Source organism: Falco peregrinus, chromosome Z (genome assembly GCF_023634155.1).
Source record: "Falco peregrinus isolate bFalPer1 chromosome Z, bFalPer1.pri, whole genome shotgun sequence".
Lineage (NCBI taxonomy): Eukaryota > Metazoa > Chordata > Aves > Falconiformes > Falconidae > Falco > Falco peregrinus.
The window spans coordinates 40,933,143-40,952,125 of NC_073739.1; the positions used below are offsets into that span (position 1 = coordinate 40,933,143).

An 18,983-nucleotide genomic window follows, 5' to 3' on the forward strand; every position below is an offset into this window, starting at 1 on the left:
TTGCAGGGAAGAAAATAACCTCTTCACGATTTAAAGTTCTGATTATGAAAAACAATGGGATTAGCAGAGAACAGTAACTAAAAAGTGTGGGCAAAATTCTGGAAACAATTTGGCTTCTTTATCATGTCTACTTTTAAAGAGTAATCTGCATTATTGTAATGTAAATTGCATGAAAAGTGTATTTTAATGAGTTCTCGGAGCTTTCACTAAGCTTCCTAGGCAATACAGAAAGTATTGTTTTGTGTTATTGTTTCTGTTGTAATATTTTCTGCCTGAAAGCAATTACTGAAACAAAGTGCTGTCCTGGTTTTGGCTGGGATAGAGTTAATTTTCTTAGTAGCAGGTACAGTGCTGTGTTTTGGATTTAGCATGAGAACAACATTGGTAACATACTGATGTTTTAGTTGTTGATAAGTAGTGCTGACCCTACTAAGTCAAGGGCTTTCCAGTTTCCATGCTCTGCCAGTGAGCAGGTGCACAAGAAGCCAGGAGGGAGCACAGCCGGGACAGTTGAACTGAACTAGCCAAAGGGATATTCCATACCATAGAACATCATGCCCAGTATAGAAACTGGGGACAGTTGGCCGGGGCTGGTGATCACTGCTTGGGGACTGGAGGGGCATCGGTCAGTGGGTGGTGAGCAATTGTGTCACTTGACGTCCCATCCCCACCCTGCCCCACCTTGGGTTGTATTCTTCTCTCTCTCTCTCTCCTTTTAATTACAATTATTATTGTTGTTGTTGTTTTGGGTTTTTTAAACTGTATTTCAATTATTTAACTATTCTTATCTCAACCCACAAGTTTAGTCTTTTTCTGGTTCTCCTCCCCATCCCACCAAGGCAGGGGTGCAGGGGGAGTTAGAGAGGAGCTTTGTGGTACTTAGTTGCTGGCTGGGGTTAAACCGTGACAAGTACCATTAAATATAAGAATTACAGACTGGAAGGAAGAGAGGTAATTTTAGTATTTTTGGTTGTTGTTGTAGAAACATTAAAATGAACTCCTAAAGATTAAATACAGTTCATTATTTTACAAAGGCTGGTCAAAAACATCTTAGAAATGGATACACATGCATATTTGCTCATTCTTTGTTTCTGACTTAAAAAAAAAAAAAAAGTTTTTCAGGCTGTACCGCTGCAGCACTTTGTGATGATGAACAGAAACGTGGGTGGTGACAGTGCTGGCATTTCTCTTCGTTCCCAATTACTGAGCTAAGGGCCTTACACATCACATGGAACTTGTTTCCACATGTTACCAAGTGAACGTTTGCTGTAGTTGCCAGGAGGCTGTCAACTGGAGCACAGCCATGCCACACGGAGCAGACAGACTCACTGTGGCTATTTCCCCAGCTGTGGGCAGCCATGGCAGCAAAACACAGCACCTTTATGCACTCAGCTTGACTTGGCACTGGGCTAACAGTCACACAGTTCAGCGAGCCAGCACAGCCAGACCCTCAGCTGAGGAAGGGGCTGAAAGACTGCAACAAACACACAGTTATCCAGTCTAGTTTTCATGTAGATCACCCAACCTGTGAAACACTGAAAGCACCTGCTGATGCCTAAAGCATTCACCAGCTGTCACGAATGCAGCAGAAGTACTCAGAGGATGCATTTTCAGCAATGCCAACTTGCAACACTGTGCTGCCCACTCTGCAGTCCAAAACAGACTGTGACAGTGTCATGCAGGTATGGGGATGTTTTATGGCTGTTAGAGCTCACTCTTAATTCCTGGTGGCATTTTAAAGATACTTTACTTATTTTCAACACAACTAACAAAGAAACATAACTGCATTTGTGTAAAATGGAAGGAGCCTCTTCATCTTCAGCTTCTTCTTATCTGCAATCATTCCATTTTGTGCAATTTTGTACCCTGAAAGTTTAGACAGTATGAAATTACAAGTTTGACATACATGTGTTCTTCTGTGTCTCAAAAATGTCGCATCTGTGAAGAGTTAGTAGCATGAGATTGCATATAGCTCCTCTCTAGCACTGCTGAGTACTATCCTCCTGTCTTTGCTACAGGTTACACTGACGCTTCTTAATCGTATCATAGTCCTTGTAACAGCACCAAATAAAATGTTAGCTGTATTTCACAGGTAATATACCTAGTGCTTGCAAATCTTAAAACTGAGGTCCTGAGACACTAACACACTAAATTCTTAATTTTTTAAATTTGGAAGCTAATTAGCAAAAGTGGTAGATATTTCCAAAGCATTGTGTGCTTCTGTAGGTTCAGCCCTTGCTTAAGATGAGTGAGAAGGGACTGGCTGTAATACACTCAAAAGCTTCGCTTCCGAAGCAGCTGCACCTCTGGTCTACAGAATTTTAGCATGCCCCTTCACATTACACACCTCACCCTTAATGCCTAGGGTGAGATCCTACATGGGTTCATCTCACAGGGCAGGCCATTGCGACCTCCTGTTGTTAACTCCTCAGATGTGAGTCGGGCTCAGCACCCTGAGTTCTGCCTTTGGGCACCACCATTGCTGGCAAGCACAGTGCCCAGCCAGCTTCTGCTGCTGCTTACTTTCACCGGCAGGAACATAAGGCATGGGAGAAATGGGGTTGTATAGCAATGATGAATACAATGTTACACCAGCCCACACAAGATGACCTAGAAGCTCAGAAAACCCCAGCTTCCCAGAAAGGTCCCTCCGCTCCAGGCAGCCTGCAGGGGCCTTTCCCATACATGAAGGACTGCGACCCACACCTCCACAGGAGCTCAGTAACACAGATTGTGTTTCTTAGCTTCCTCTTCTCACCCATCAGACAACTGCTTATCCCCTGCCTTCCTGTTGACTCTAGCAGGTCTGATACTAAGCTGCACCACCACAGGTATATAGACAATCATGGTATCACTGCAAGGCAATTACTCCAAGCAAGTCACAGAGGATTAATACAGGTCCACAGTCAATATCCCTTATAAGTTTCACCTCCACAGTTAATTCACCGGATTATAGTGCTGCCAGGTCTATCAGCACAGAGCCTGCTTTCACAGATTTCACAACCAGTGTATATATCTAGAATCACTACATGATCTTGACCGGACTTCCAGATATCATAGATCAAGAAATGGGTTAGAATGAGCCAGTATAGACATCAGCTGTGTAAGCTACTGCATTCTTCTCAAATGTCCTGAAAAAGCTGCTGGGTTTTCAAGTCCAGGCCTGTGCCTCGGCCAGGATAACACAGTCCCACAGTAAAGAAACACTGCCCATTTTACTAGCCCACGGTCACCTTCAGAGTTGGAGCCAGAAGACAAGCAGAAAACCCCATTTCACCAATATACCTGTGCACATCCCACCTCATGTACAGAGGCTGTCTTAACATAAAGGAGAAGGTGCAGACAACTCCATATATCAGCCCCTATGACTGATCTTTTTGAATGTCACCCTCTCCCCAGAAGTACACTGGTTCCACTTCCAGCAGAATGCCCCAGGCCTTGTTTCTAAGCTAGCATTGGGGTGGCTGGTGCACAAACACCCTGTTGAAAACTGGCTGAAACCAGATTGCTGTGCAGGATTCCAAAGCCATGCAAACTCACTCCTAGCCTACCTTTGGGGCTCTGCAGGGGCGCCATGCATCTAACAGACTGCTGCCAATCACCAGCTGGATAAAGATTGCTTCCTGAAGGGAGCAGAGGCAAGCAGTTCACCAAGCACTAGTCTTTTTCTACCTGTAGAGCACTTCAGAGTATCCATACCCAGTATCCTCTGGAAGCACTGAGCTTCTCTCTGTTCAATTTCTATGTTTGCTGGTAAGGAATTACAAGACATCTTTCTAAGCTGTTGATCTGTGCTGTAATGCAAATCTGATCTCCAAAGTGCTAGCAAGTAACTGATGGGCAACAACTTATACCACTGCAGATTAACAGAGGAGCCTGATTACAATCAAGCTGCAGCTAAATTCCTTTATGGCTGCAAAGCTTCTGTGTTCACCTTCACATACTGCCTTTAAAGCAAGAATTCTTTAACGTTCCTGTATAAAACCTTTCTGTTTACATTCAAACTGAATCACAATTTTTCAGTCATAATAGACTATTCAAATATTTTGCTCAATAAAGTAAGAATTTATGATTGATGAAGGTCACACCTTAAACCTAAAGGTTTATTATTATTTATTATTATTACTGACCATGTTATAACACAGAAGGAGTAAATATATTTTCAGTATCACAACATGACTACATTTTGTATTGTTTTTGAGTAGCAGAACACTGTTAGAAATATTTTGTATAAACATTTTTACTAAGAGCAAAGCTGGTATCTGTTGCTTTCCTGATATTTCTAGGCAGAGGTGCTAGCTTTCCTGAACTGCTACAAGTAAAATAAAGCCTTGGGTCAGTGGCATTCTTTCTCACAAAATGCACAGTGGTAAAAGCATTTTGCAGCCTTCCTGAAGGAAGGCTGACAGGTATGTTTGCTTCACATATCTTCCTCTGGGCAAGATGTATCACACCGGTGGAAAAAGGACTTCTTGACAGTGCTTTTGCAAGTTGCCAGGCTTTCTTAACTATGAAACAGAACTGATCACCAGATCTCAGAGGAAGTCATTATGGGAACCTACAAAGGGAACTCAGAAACAATTAACCTTCAAAGTCAGCATGGTCACCTTGTAATGACTCAGTCACATGCCACTTTGGTCACATTGCTCATATTGTAATAGCACCTAAATGGAAATTAATGATTATCTAACTATTTCTAATGAAGTTAAAAAAACCCCCACACAAACCCCAAAACCTAAGCTCAAACCCCTTGTTTGGAAGAAACTTAACCAGTAAGTTGAAGTTCACAAGGTTTACTGTATGTTGCTTAGATTTCAAAACAACATTAGCTAGTAAAGTTAAAGAATTGCAAAAACAATGTACTCCATTTTTTAAAGCAGATTTAATTTGATACATTATCTGTATTCTTCTCTAATCCAAAAATTCCTCCTGTCAACTTGTAAAAGAAATGTCTTCCCTAAGGATTCTGTGGTCAAATGTCTTTTGTATGACTCCTTGCATTATTCTGAAACAGAAGTTGGCAGTCCAAGACTAGACCAAAATATTGCTACATCTGTTTTATTTAAGGTTAAGGGGGTTTACATCATCCACTTCATTTCACAGCCTTTACCAATCGTTCAGTTACAAACCCACTCCTCAGAAGTACAAAGTGTACCAAATATGTTGAAAGAGCAGACCAGGGCTGTTAGCTTGTTACCTTACCTACCGGCTGAACAACACTGTACTGAGTTTTTTCTTTAGGTAGCTACCAGAAAAATCGAAAGACATTTAATGGCATCACTATGCCGTATCATTTTCATTTGTCCACCTTCTATCAGAGATGCTAACTGTCATGAAATCCTCTCTAGTGTGCCTAATTTTTCCAATTACATTGAACAAGAAGTATTGGCCTTCAGAATGACCATCCAGAAGAACACAGGCACCAACATCCAGACTAAGATTTAAGCAGTTGAGTCCTACTAAGAAGATGATGTTAATGAATGTGAATCTTTCATGCACCCAAACACAGCTAATATTTAGGTTTTCATCACTGAAGTTCTGTAAATGTCCAGAGTCTGGATAATGCACATTGTTAACCCACCACTTTGGCTCAGCAGACTACCTTAGTGTTTTGATCTTACCCAAGACATTCAAATTTAACATACAAAGAGCATTCAGACTTAGCACACAAGAGTGCCATGTATTTCGCTTAGGGACTGCAGAGCCCAGAAGCCAAGTGCTCTCCCTCTAAGATGAACTCAATGTGTGGCACAGCCACCCTGGCTCTAGCATCTTTCTTTTCAGCCCTGTCAAGCCTTCATTCTTACCCATCTACATGTCCTCTGTGGCCCTGCAATTCAGGATTTTCAAGTCAAAAGTGGCAAAACAAATTAGCATTGCAGAGCTTGCTTACTTGCTATTACATCCCAGTAAGCACTAAAGATTCAATCCTCCTCTCAAAATTCAGTACAAGGCCACTCAAGAACAACTTTTGTATGATTTACAGGGAAAAATCACAAAAACCTCAGAGCTCTTTCCATCAAGAGACAACTGAAAATAAAAGACTTCAAAATGAAGTGCAGACTTCAAGCTTCTCTGGCAGCCAAGCTATTATAACAAGTTGAATTAACTCCCCAATAAGATAGAAGGGGAATTTAAAGAGTTCATCGTTATTTGTTCTTCTTTACCTTCAATGAGCAACTCATGACATCATCAGAATTTTTATACACGGATCTATCATTCTCTCCTTGCTCTGTTGTGTTGTTTTGGTTAATATTATTAAGGTGGCAACTCTTTCTGAGACATTGGGATGCACAGGATGAAATTTTAAAGAAAACATACAGTAACTAACTTCTTAAAAATGCAAGAAATATAGTATTTAATGCACAATCACTTGTAAGTTAATGTCATTCCTGTCTTTCTGAGCTAAGACTTTCAAAGCTTTCTACTCCTTTTTTTGAATTTTTAAAACAGATATTAATCACTCAGAACTATGCTACAAGAACTAATGGTCTTCAGTTAAGATTTCCAGTCAAGGAATGCTTTTTTCTCATATGTTTTTTGCAGAAAGAAGGATGAATACCTAACTCCTTCCACAGCTTCCCAGTGAGAAAAGTGAGCTACTGCAATCAAGCTATATTAAAAGGCAAAACCATGTGCATTACTTCTGAGCACTCTAAGGAACTACTATATAATTTAGGATAAGGGTATTTATTCTTTGTGGTTACACTGGGAAACCATAACCAAGCTTCCACAATGCACCACAAACTGAGTATATTTTGTAGGTGTGCAGTCTAAATGAGTACATAGTAAAGTAGAAGGAAAAACTAGAAAAGACAGAGATTATCCAAGGCCAGCAAAAGGGGAACCAAGTAGGTGTAAAATGTGCTCAAAGAAAGAAAATACTTATCACTGTGCAACAGAGGCATCTGTGTTTTCTAGTCTGTGAAGTCCAGTAAAATCATGGCTTCAGCAGAGCTCACTAGAAATAGCTTACTATCACTAACACATAACAGAGACTAGTTACTGCACCTGGATAGAAAACAGTAGTATAAAATTCTGACTTATTCTGTTATTTGTGTGATACAAGGAAAAAAGAAGAAAATGAAGAGACAGTGTCTTCTAGTTCATATGCAATATGCACAGCATTCCTTGAAGATGGGAGTGTCCACAGACTGGGAATTTCAAAGGTTATTTCCAAATCAAGGAGACACTTCCCACTAAGTAAGACCTAGAAACATGAAAATATGCCCAATTTCTCTAAATATACCAAAAGATTGTAATAAAGTAAGGCTCTTCAAGGATATCTCATGATTGAGTGTGAGTGCTGAATCTTTTAAGGAACCATTTGATTTCAAAAGTTTTAGAAAGTAAATGTTTGGTAATACTTTTTTTTGCTAGGCCAGCTTCTCAACATAAGGTAGGTTTGAGAGAAAACCCTCCAAACACCCATGTCGATAAACGTTTAGACATGCAGCTCCGTTTTGCATTCAGTATTATGAGGACCTTGCCACTGCAATAATTAACTAACTGCTCACACATTTCCACATACAAATCACCACCCTGAATACTTTGCTGACTGATTTAATATTTGCTGCAAGGGAATGAAGCGAAAACTTCTACAGTCAGTCGCTTACCTCTGAGAAACAGCTGATTAATGATGCAGTGCAGAAAAATATTTAGGAGACTGCACACAATACTACAAACTGCTTGCTCAACCAGGAAATAAAAGTCAATAGCGAACAGGCAACACACCGTGTTGCACTGAGACTGTGCATGTTAACATATGGCAGCACCAAAAGGGCAGCTGCAGTGCCTTGACACCTGTGGGCTGCAGGTTCTACCAAGAACAGAAACCAGAAATACTTTTCCTCACTGCTGCTTGCATTACTACACTTGCTTACTAATAGGAAATCAGTGTTTCTTCTGGGTTTTTGTTTTGTTATGAATTTCTCATACATAGCTACAATGTTGATTTTTAGTTCCTCTTTAAATACTAGAAAAATTGACTGAAATGCAATCCTGTCTGTATGTGATATACTGTATCATCTTGCAGTCATAAAGGGACACAAGCCCCAGGAAAAATCCTATGTTCTAATCAGAAGGAAAAATGGCCACTTCGGATGAATTCTGAGGTAGCAAAACAAGTTATTAAATAAGCTTTCAGTTTTATTTCTGTTTGTTTGAAACTGTTCTGTAAGAACAAAGAATGTCAGAGGAGTAGGTCCCTAGGCAAAATGCGAGTATTAGAAGAAAGGGATTACATATTTAAGTGTCAAAGCACGCGATTAGAACAACAATCTTTTGCCTTTTCAATAGCTTTACGTAACACCATGGTGATTTTGAGAACTACAAAAACTTTACGGCAAATAGTATGTTCAGTTTACAAAGGGATTCCTAATGTGCCATCTTTCCCTCTTTGACCCTTTAAATAAATAAACTTGCTACATTCGTGATACCCCAAATAGCACTTCTTCAAGTTGAAACACTCACACGGCAGTTCAGAAAAATGACAAAAAAGTAAGGCTACAACGGAAACTGTATGGGGATTGTTAGCAGGCAAAACAATTAGCTAAACTGCAATACAAATAGTTTGCTGAGCTTCATACTATCAAGCTTATGAAATATTAACACACGTTGTCAGAAGTAATATCTGCTTCCATTCAGTAAACGTTAGTAGGTACACATAGACAGACACAGAAATCTTGCTGCCAAAAGAGCTCCCATCCCATGTAGAAAGGGCAGGGGCAGAATAGTCCACATGCCTCCTGCCACTGCCCATGATTACTGAGTTTTCCTCTGAGCTTTCAAGACCACTCACTGGCCTGATTTCAGCTGGAGAGATTACAGAGCAGAAAGTACTGCAGAAGCAGTGACAGACCAACAGTAAGGTTATAGACAGAAAGAATGTGAGAGCTAGTATCAAGTGGTGAGAGGAAGAAGCATCACACTAATTTTGCTGTGTATTCACCACTCATGTAAAGAGTTCTGAATAAACCCCAGAAATGATAGATACTCTGCTAGAAATGTAAGGAACTTTTACTTCATACAGGTTGATAATTTAGCTTTTGTAAAAAAATAATGGCTTAAGTTATCCAAAGTTGACAAACTAATGCAAGCGTATACTTCTGGAACTAAAAAAACCAACCCAGACTACCAGTATTACAGTAAATCATCACATGCTGGACTAAAAGTCCAAAAGTATGTTCTAACATAACAAAGCAGTATCATTCATGTATATACTGCAGAAAAGATGAAACTCCAAAGCTACTTCCCAGTTTTCTGGTACCAAATAATTTGCTTGCATGAAATACTTCTTCTAAAGCACGTTTAACTGATAGAGAGCAAGTATAGCAATAACGTAGTGTCAGGCATCCAAACTATGTAAAGACATGTAAGTCCCACCAGCAGACACTGCCAAACTGTAACAGATGAGTAAAGCTTAACTTATAAACTTGCAATCTTTGAGCAACTGGAAGTCAGACTTGAAACAACACAGAAGTATACTCTGCCAATATATCTACGTCAATCCATTAGCAATAACCTTGGAAGAAAAATGTGAACTAAAACAAGGATATGAAAGTTCAGTTTACATTTCAAGACAGAACTGGGAAAACTGTTCTCTGTTATGGGGGTTAAAAAAAAAAAAAAAAGAGAAAAAGTAGTCCGTGGTGCTGTTTTATAGCAACACAAAACACAGTAAAATTTGCTAAACTAATCTCCACTTAGAATCTCTATTTCCCTCTGCTTTAATCTTCAAATCAGTTTATGTAGCTCCAAGCTATTCTTCTGGATCCATAACATCAATAATGATTAAAATAACAAGCAGAAACAAATCCTAAATACGCTGCATTTTTTTTTTTTAACTTTTATAGTACATTCAGAGTGAGAAATATGTGTGGAAATCAAGAAGCTACAACTCTGACTTAAAACAAAGAATTCTCAGGCTGGTATCTATCTTCTTTTGGGTTGGTAAGAAACATCCACTAAATCACTGTGATTCTCAGAGAAGTATCTACTTTTTTAAAACAAACAAACAAAAAATATTGTTACTCCTCCCAGTCTCTAGAGTTACTTACAGTTCCAGGATAAGAATGACATCTGTTTTGTTCTCATAAACATCGTGCAGCGTGATCACATTAGGATGTCGAATCTCTTTTAGTATGCCAACTTCTCGCTCAATATCTTCCCGGCTCACTCCACGCCGGCTGGATTTTGTTCTCCGTTTCTTGATGAATTTTGCTGCAAACTGCTGACCAGTGCTTTTCTCACGGCATTTTTTCACTACAGCAAACTGCCCACTAACAAGACAAAACAAAACAAACAATCAAAAAAGAAAAAAGTTTAAAAAAGGAGAAGAAGGAAAGAATGAAGATGAGTGATTCAGGGAAGTTTAGCATCTGCTTACTACAGTGGGGGAAACCAGCTCTACTTCTGAATTACTAACTCAACTAAAGCACATGACTATTTTTTATGCAATCTGGAAAACCTGAAAAAAAACCCTAGAGGAGGCAGAAAAGTTAAGACGCTGCTTTTACATCACACAAGCATACATAACATACACATTCCAACATATCTGTAAGTAAAAGGTAACACCTGTGTAGACCACTGGATTTCTGACAAATATGCACATCAGGGACTACTGCGCAAAAGTAATGGTTTCTGGATTTCTCCTTCCATATGCATGTTGAGGATAACTTTTTTTGTTCAGCAAGGGAGACAGCCCTTAGTTTCCTTCAACCTATGTGGCATGTCAATACTCACTTTGTTCTATCCTCATTTGGTTTTTACTAAGTTTTTAAAACCATACTGGGTTTCAGGACACTGCTTTGGTTTTTAAAAGCACTGACTAAATGCAGTAATACAATAACTGTAATTCTTGATGTTATCTTGTTAAGTAGGAAGACTTTGAAGGTGAGCAAAGCACCAAGGCAGTGAGGAACAAAAACCTGTGACTGTATTACAAACCAAAAGAAACTCCAGGAAGCTGCTGACTTCAGCACGTTATCATTCATGTATAAGCCTGTTGCTGCTAGCTGTATACATTGATTCAGATCAGAAATCTCCAGGAATCTAATGCTGAGTTAAAGCAAGAACAAGATTTCTAATACTGCTGAGTTTCCCTTTAAGTCTTCTTAATCTCTTCCTGAGGATTTTCTACCAATTCTGCTCTTGGTCTATTTCACTCTACGAAGAATGCACAAAATTACAAAGTGATAACAATGAGAAAATTTTCTGAAGTTAGCCAGAAAATTAATTAGCTGTTAATTAGCTGTTAACTGAAGAAGCAGTGTCCCCTAAAGTAGACTCAGAACCGCAATTAAATCAAAGGCCAGCCTAGCAGGCTTGACTACAGCCATGTAACATGTAGGCACATATAATTCTAATTAAGGAATGCATGACAGATAGAATACAGAAGATGATAACTGACAAGCAACAGTGTTATGCAATAAATGAAGATAATAAAATGTTGTAAGGAAAAATCACAGTCATTATTTTTTACTTTAGAGGGCTGATCAGATGAGAGTACTTTAGGCTGCTGGGTCACCACTACCATGCTGATCCCATACAGAACCCCAGGTGACAAACTGTTTTGAACTGGGACATGCAGTTGGGCAAGGCTTAAAGGACTGTCACCCACAGAATGCAGGGCAGAGATGGGATTTTCTCCTATGAACTGGAAAAGGACTCCAGAGTAGCCACCACCAGCTGGGAAGCCTTTGAATGAATCCATGGGCTATGAGAGAAGTAAACTCTGAGAAAAGCAGTTAACAGTCGTCTTAAGTTTTGAGGTTTGGTTGTATTTCAATGTTACGATCACCATTCAAGTTTCATTCTTCATTATTTCATGAAACCAGTTTATGATCTTGTGAAATGACTTCAGGATGCATGAAAAAAAATCCTTGCCTTAATTTCCTGGGCCCCCCTCCCCCAAATTCTGCACAAAGTTGTCAAGGGTCAGGTTCACCAGACAGGGCTCAACACAGGATTACAAACCGTAGCAGACAGAGCACTGCTTTCCACCACACCATATCCTCTTGCTCATTACATGTAGACTAGAACACCTGCTTCACTTGCCTAGGCTAGGTCAGCTAGTGCCATCTGAGATGCTCTCAGACACCCAAGACATTCATATGGGACTGCAAATGAGACACAGGACCTCTAGAAGATCTGCATCATCCTAAACTGACAGTAGGGTCCTAGACAATGTACTCTAAGGGACATCAACCCTCTGCTTGGTTCAGTTCAACTCCGCAACTCTCCCTGCAACAGTGGCTCCAGGTTTGATCTCCAAGGTCTGAGCAACTTTGCACTGTGGACAGCCAGCCAGAGTGGAGCATGCACTTAGGTACTCACACTGCTGCGGAGAAGTACAAACAGAGTCTTCTGGCCCTCGCTTATGGGTGAGTGTCCTGGTTTCAGCTGCGACAGAGTTAATTTTTTTCTTAGTAGCAGGTGCAGTGCTGTGTTTTGGATTTGGTGTGAGAACAATGCTGATAGCACAGGGATTGTTTTAGTTGTTGCCTTGCAATGTTTACACTAAGTAAAGGACTTTTTGTTTTCTTGGGCCCTGCCGGTGAGGGGGTGGGGGTTGTACACAGCCAGGACAGGTGACCCGAACTACTAGCCAAAAGGATATTCCATACCACGGCACATCATGCTTGGTATATAAGAATGAATTCCTTGTTTTGCTTTGTTTGCATGCATGGCTTTTGCTTTACCTATTAAATTGTTCTTACCTCAACCCCTGAGTTTTATGTTCCTTTCCAATTCTCCTCCCCATCCATCTGGGTCAGGGGGAGTGAGTAAGTGGCTGCGTGGGTTGCTAGCCGGGGTTCAACCACGACAGGGTGAAAAGAAGCAATTATCTCACTATCTCACCCACAACATGCACACCTCATAGAGATGTTCAGCTATATTTAAAAAGCAATCAGCTTCTCAGAAAGTTCACAGTTCCAGAGAAACTGCAGTCAGGCAGTAGACAGATGTAGGCATCACCACAACTCTGAACAGCTACTCAAGCTTGCAGGTCAGAAAAAAGTAAAAAATCATTGCTTGCCTTTTGGCCACCTGGCTAGCTTTCAGGCTAGAAGGCTAAACTGCCTGACAAAGGAAGAAAAATATTTCTGCTCATGATTTAGCCATAGGATTGAATGTTGTGTGGCTAACCACTTTCTTATCAATGCTTGCCCCTAAGTCCGGCAAAAGCTACTGCTTCATTTTAAAAAAACCCAAACAAACAACAAACCCACAACACACACCAGACAATGGCAACAACAACAAAACCCAAAATTACTGCTGACATCAGCTCTGGAGAAGCTGGGACTGAAAAGTAACTCTGAATCATACAATACATATTGATATCCAATAAGATTTAAATATAAAAGGTGACTGGGATTAAGAGTTATCTATGTTTTACTGACAAAGCATATATCCTTGACTTTTGGAAGATTCTGGCATTAAGGTTTCTGATCTTTAGACCATACTAGAATCTTTCCTTCAGCTCTTCTTCACTGAAGGGTATAATGCATTTTAGTCTTTCCTAAATAAAAAACACTAAGTATTTTTAAACATGCACTGGCTTTGGATCTGTAAGCCCAAGAAGGATGACTTTTCCACACTATTGGACACATATTCCACAAATATGGATATATTTGAATTACATGATTCCCCAAAGCCACTTCATGTTTCTGATGCCTTTAAGGGTAAGGCTGTTTAATCTTACTTTGGCAATGGGTCAGCCATGATGTTACAGCATGAGGCTGACCTACTGAAACAAAGGGGGCCACATAAGAAGCAGAACTCTTCCCTCCCCTTTTGAGCTATGTAGCTTTATTTTCCCAGTCTTTTAATTTTCTTCTCTCTCCAACTACAACCACCTGTTTAAAGAATGTCCCGATCTATCAAAATTCAATACAAAAGTGTTATCAGAAGACCAACACATTGTTTAAAACCACATGACTATAGATTGGTCCCATCCATTATTTATTAGGCTGTCAGGCTCCAGAAATCTTTGACATTGCTCAAGACTGCAATAAAGTTATCAACTAACAGGTATCTAGAGTACGTGCCAGTTATACACCAAATAACCTTCTTATTGTTGCTGTTGTGGTATTCAGCACATAACCACACAATTAGTTGTTTGTTATTAAATGCTGTACACGCAGATCACACTTAAGCTGCAATCAAAGGGGCTATTTCATGCCTGGGATCCCTAAGCCACACCATTTTACAACTCTAAACTCTTGTTTTAAAGCAGAAGAGAGGTGTAAATCAAAGGGTATTTATTGGGCTTTAACACACAGAACTGCAGTGACAAGCTGTTGTAAGTCAGCTCTGTATGATCCAGCACATTTATCTCCAGTAATGTTCTCCCACAGATCCTATAGTTTCACATCCAGCATTCATTCACACAGCATCTTCAAAGTCTGAAAACCCCTTTATTTCTTTAAGTTCACTTGCTTTTGTAGGTTTGATTTAAAGTGGGTGGAGTAAAAAAAATGATTGCCATTTAAGAGACAATTAAATGAAAAAAAAAAAAAAAACCAGAAGTAAATTTTTTCCCATGTGGCAGACTCAGGTTAAACAGCGAAACAGGATGACAGCGCCATGTGAGAACAAATACTTCTGGTAATAACAGTAATTTGTTTTGTGAGCTTGTAATTCTTACTGAACCAGCAGTTAATTACTATCCTAAATCTCCTCTTTTTGGGACACTTGGCATGATATCTCCCCATCCAGTGATTTTTCAGACTTGCTTCAGAACAAGTACTTACCCCATTATCTAATCATTGCATCTCTCCATCTTTTTTACATCATAAGATGACACACACACACACACATATATATATGCAAAAGTTATGCAGAAAGGTGATGGACTCACCAATAAAGCGCCTATACTCTACCCTCTTTTGGTCCTGGCTTAGTGAGATCACAGAACTATTCCTCATTAGCATGAATTATGGAAAGTTTTAACTACAGAGTTGGACGTTTTAGAATCGAAGGGAAAAAACAAAAAAGTCTTTTCATGTTTTCCAGAAGGATGATCAGTGTTTAGTGGTGGCAGACACCCTATACTCCTCCCCACTTCTAGCTTTCTACACCAGCAGTTCCCAGCTTGCTCCTTCTGTGGGGAGTGGAACTCTTGCCCCAGAAAGCCTCCAAACGAGGTCCACGCTGGACACAGAGATGCTCAAGTAACCTCCAGGGACCAATTTTCTAGTATTTATTTCCACAATAGGGCAACCATGGGGGAATCCTCTATGCCAGCTTCTAAGAGCTGCATTCAAAAAACAGTTTAATGGGGGCAGAGGATAAGACTAAGAAAAAGAACATTATGTTCATATCAGAGTAGTAAGATGTCTTGGTATGTTTCTGACAAGCACTTTTTTTTCCCCTGTTTTAAAAATCTGGTATTCACTACTCAACTCTGAAAATGGGATTTATTAAGATCCAATTGCTTTTACTATTTGTTTGACTGCTTTACTTTTTAAAATTATACTAATAAAAAAGAAAGAGACATAATACTATTAGACACCTCTGTCATTCCTTCAAGATCTGCAGCAGGGAAGGCCAGCTGAGCAGGTGATTTCCACCTCCAGTAGCATCTCAGCCTCAGTCAGCTCCACCAGTCACCACTGCCACCCCATGACTGTCATCAAGGGCATCTGAACTGCTTCTACTAATAAGGTTAACTCTCACAAAGCTCTCTGGTGATGTAGCAGAACCTCACTAAGTGTTCTCCAAAGGAAAGGAACACTTCTCCACAAACTGTGAAGGGTTACAGCTACATTAAGTCCCTCTCCACCTCCTAAATCAAGTGAAACAACATTTTCAGTTCAGCTGCAATGCCAAATTGGAGGCAACTTCTTTCCCATCCTTCCTTTCTCCCTCTTTATGGTCTTGAAAAAGACAGTAAACTTTATGAGGCACTTGAGAGCCAATCTTGCATGTATAATGTCTGCAGTACTGCAGCTGAGAGTCAGTTGCACAAAGCATTACACTTGCCCCATTGAGGAGGAAAGCTATTATCAGCATTAGCAGGGTGGGCTAAGCCATGGTTAAGAGGCTAATAGAGCACTCCAAACAGATGCGACTGGAAAATCGTAGTCTTTCATGTGTACCATGCTCAAAAGCCAACCTGTTTCAGGAGTAGCAACTTCAGCACTAGCCACCAGCATTATGCCTGCAAGGAAAACTCTTCATTGATCTTGACAGATAAAAAAAAAAAAGGGATACTCTAAAACAAGGTTATCTTGCCAGGTAGAGTTTCTCTACATGTGCATGCACAACTTTTCTTATCCCTGAGAGGGCATGTTAGGGAACATAAGGGCCCTTTCCTCAAATCACATTTTTAATTTTGCAGCGAACCAGAGTACAGGCAGATAGGGAATGAATGTAGGACTGACTGATAAGCTTGTACCATATTTGTTTAGCCTCTCAAAGCTGGAAATACTTGTACAGTGCTCAGAATTTTTGTGCTACTTCCCTTGCCCTGCAATGTTTAATTCTCTAGCATGGGCACTGAGAAAATGCCAGAAGTATTGTTTAGCTGCCAGCCCTCAAAGTACTGGATAGCTCTGAAAAGAAATAATGGCAAACAACACAAAGATGAGAACATGGCAGGACAGCTGTATCTGAAGGATACAGGATCCTGGAGAGATGATTAGGCTATTTATTGTCTTTTTTTTTTTTTCTCTAACAGCTCTGGCAAAACAGCTTTCAATGTAAGTAACAAGTTTAGACTTCAAGTCTGACATAGACACACACCTCCCAGTTGGCAGTGGAGCTGTCTGCTTTGTGTCCATGGCAGAGAAATGCATTTTCACAGCCCACGGTGAGCCCAAGTGGCAGCACTCAAAGTACTCAACCACTCTAACATGTACAGCACCCGATTACTCCATAGGAGAAAGACCCACCAGCACCTGAAACCTGCTTATCACCATAAACACATTTCAGCTGCACATAAACACTTGTTACAGGAAAGGGTGCACTGGTCATACCACAGTAGAAGTAGTAACTTTGGGAGACATACAAAAAACAATATTAAAGAAAAGAGGTGGAAGAGAAGTTAAATGTGATACAGCTTTTAAGCTAAAGAGAAAATACTCCTCAAATGCTATATGAGTGACTAAGCAGGAGAATAAATCAGCTTAAATCTGATGCACCACAGACATTGTTAAGACTGGTCTGTTCCAACTACTACTAATATAGAAAAGCAAATACAAGGACTTAATTAAACTTGACTATGAAACTATGAATAGTAGAGTGCTGCAAGTACAAAGGCAGAAGTGTAACACACCTTATGCAGTTGTGCAGCACATTTCCAACATGTATGGAGTTTGAATCAAGTTACAGTTTTCAGCCATCAGTAAAATGCATGCAGACACATTTTGGAAAAACAAGGAAGGGGAAACAGAGGAACAAATCATGAAAGATTTATAAAGCAAAGACACAAATGTATTAAAAACTGCTATTTCCTAACTTCTGAGTTCCTTGTTATGCACAGATATGTTTATACACTTATTAACTCCATAGTTTCCCCTTATACTCTAAGTCAGAAATTAGGAAAGGGAGTTTCTTTTGGTGTCAAATTACCACCAATTAAACCAGGGTTTCAGAAGTACCCTGATCCCAATATAGTGGCTCAATGTATGTGACGATAAAATAGTTTATCCTTCAGTATGACTACATCAAATATTTAATTTAGTTTTACCAAAACATCCAAAGTAAAAAAGGAACTCTTCCCTTATATAGTATTTTAAGAAAAAAAACAAACTTCCAAAATAATCTGTATTAATATTCTAAGAAATACTTGCAGTTAGAAAAAACATTACATTATCAGATACCGCTTTTCATCTGCATAAATCAACTGAAACATCTGCTGTCCTACCTATTCAAATACAGTTCTAACAGTGTAACTGTAAATTTGCTAATGAAATTAATAGAAAGATAAATGCTCTGATTGTATATATAGCAGATGGTATCACAGGATGAAGCAATCGAACCGTGAGATTTCACTCTGTGAAGCAGGTGGGATAAGTTAACTTTTGAAGCTCCTCCACAGACTAAACTACCTACCATAACTTTGTATAACTGAAGTCAGGTTGCAGGATGGACCAGAAAGTGAAGAATCAGAGAAGTAGGGAATCTGTCCAATCTTTTCTTTTCTCCAGCATTTTATAAGGTCATGCCTCATATTTTTGTGGTTTGGTTATTTTAAAAGCAACTCATCATGCATTTCAGCTATGTATTTATCTCATGCAGAAGTCCTCTTGTGCTGTCAGCCTCAGCACAATACACTGATGAAACTGGAGGTCTCTGTTGCTCTGCTGCTTTCTGCAGTTTCATTAGGCTGCTAAAAGACTTCTCTAGATGTTTACTAAGCTTACAAGAAAAGTGATTTTTCAGTCTCTTCTGGTTTTCTATGAAAACAATGAGGAGCCACTAGTCCTAAGGGAGGACATAATAGCATGGCAAAGGCCTTTATCTATGACAGAGCACAAGAAAGAGACTACAGTGTTGCTGTTTATTATTTCTTATGTGCTTTATATTGCTCCGAGTCATGAATGAAAAATTTCAGAGGAATAATTACATGGGGAAAAGTGAGGGACAATGGAAATACAGAAGACTACTACTTTGTCTGTGTACATGTGTCTGTACCCAGTACTGAATGGAAGGCTATATTACAAAGTGTCTTCATGATACCAGTTTATTACAGTATTACATCACTTTCTGGGCCACACATTTAAAAAGGCAAGTGATCAAGGCTGTGAGTAGCATTGCCAAGGCTTACAACATAGACCGTTATCCATGTACAAATTCGGTCAAGATTGCATCTCATTGAACACAGCTCCCCAGAACAGTAATTACTGTCAAACATGAACAGATTAATCAGATGGCTCTGGCTGGCTCAGAGAAAGGGGATGATGAAAGAGAGCTAGATTTGGAACATTTTTAGTGTATCGTACCCACATGCTGCAAGTTAGACCAAGCACACCAGC

General features: G+C 39.7%; 1 protein-coding gene across 4 annotated transcripts in view; it reads right to left on the reverse strand.

Annotated features, from left to right (window-relative positions):
• DAPK1 (death associated protein kinase 1) overlaps nucleotides 1-18,983 on the reverse strand; it is a 92,140-nt gene that overhangs the window by 40,816 nt on the left and 32,341 nt on the right. For all 4 annotated transcript variants that reach the window (XM_055790407.1, XM_055790406.1, XM_055790405.1 and 1 more), the window contains exon 3: nucleotides 10,059-10,280. In XM_055790407.1, coding sequence (XP_055646382.1) covers nucleotides 10,059-10,280 — 222 coding nt within the window. The remainder of the gene's footprint in view (nucleotides 1-10,058; nucleotides 10,281-18,983) is intronic.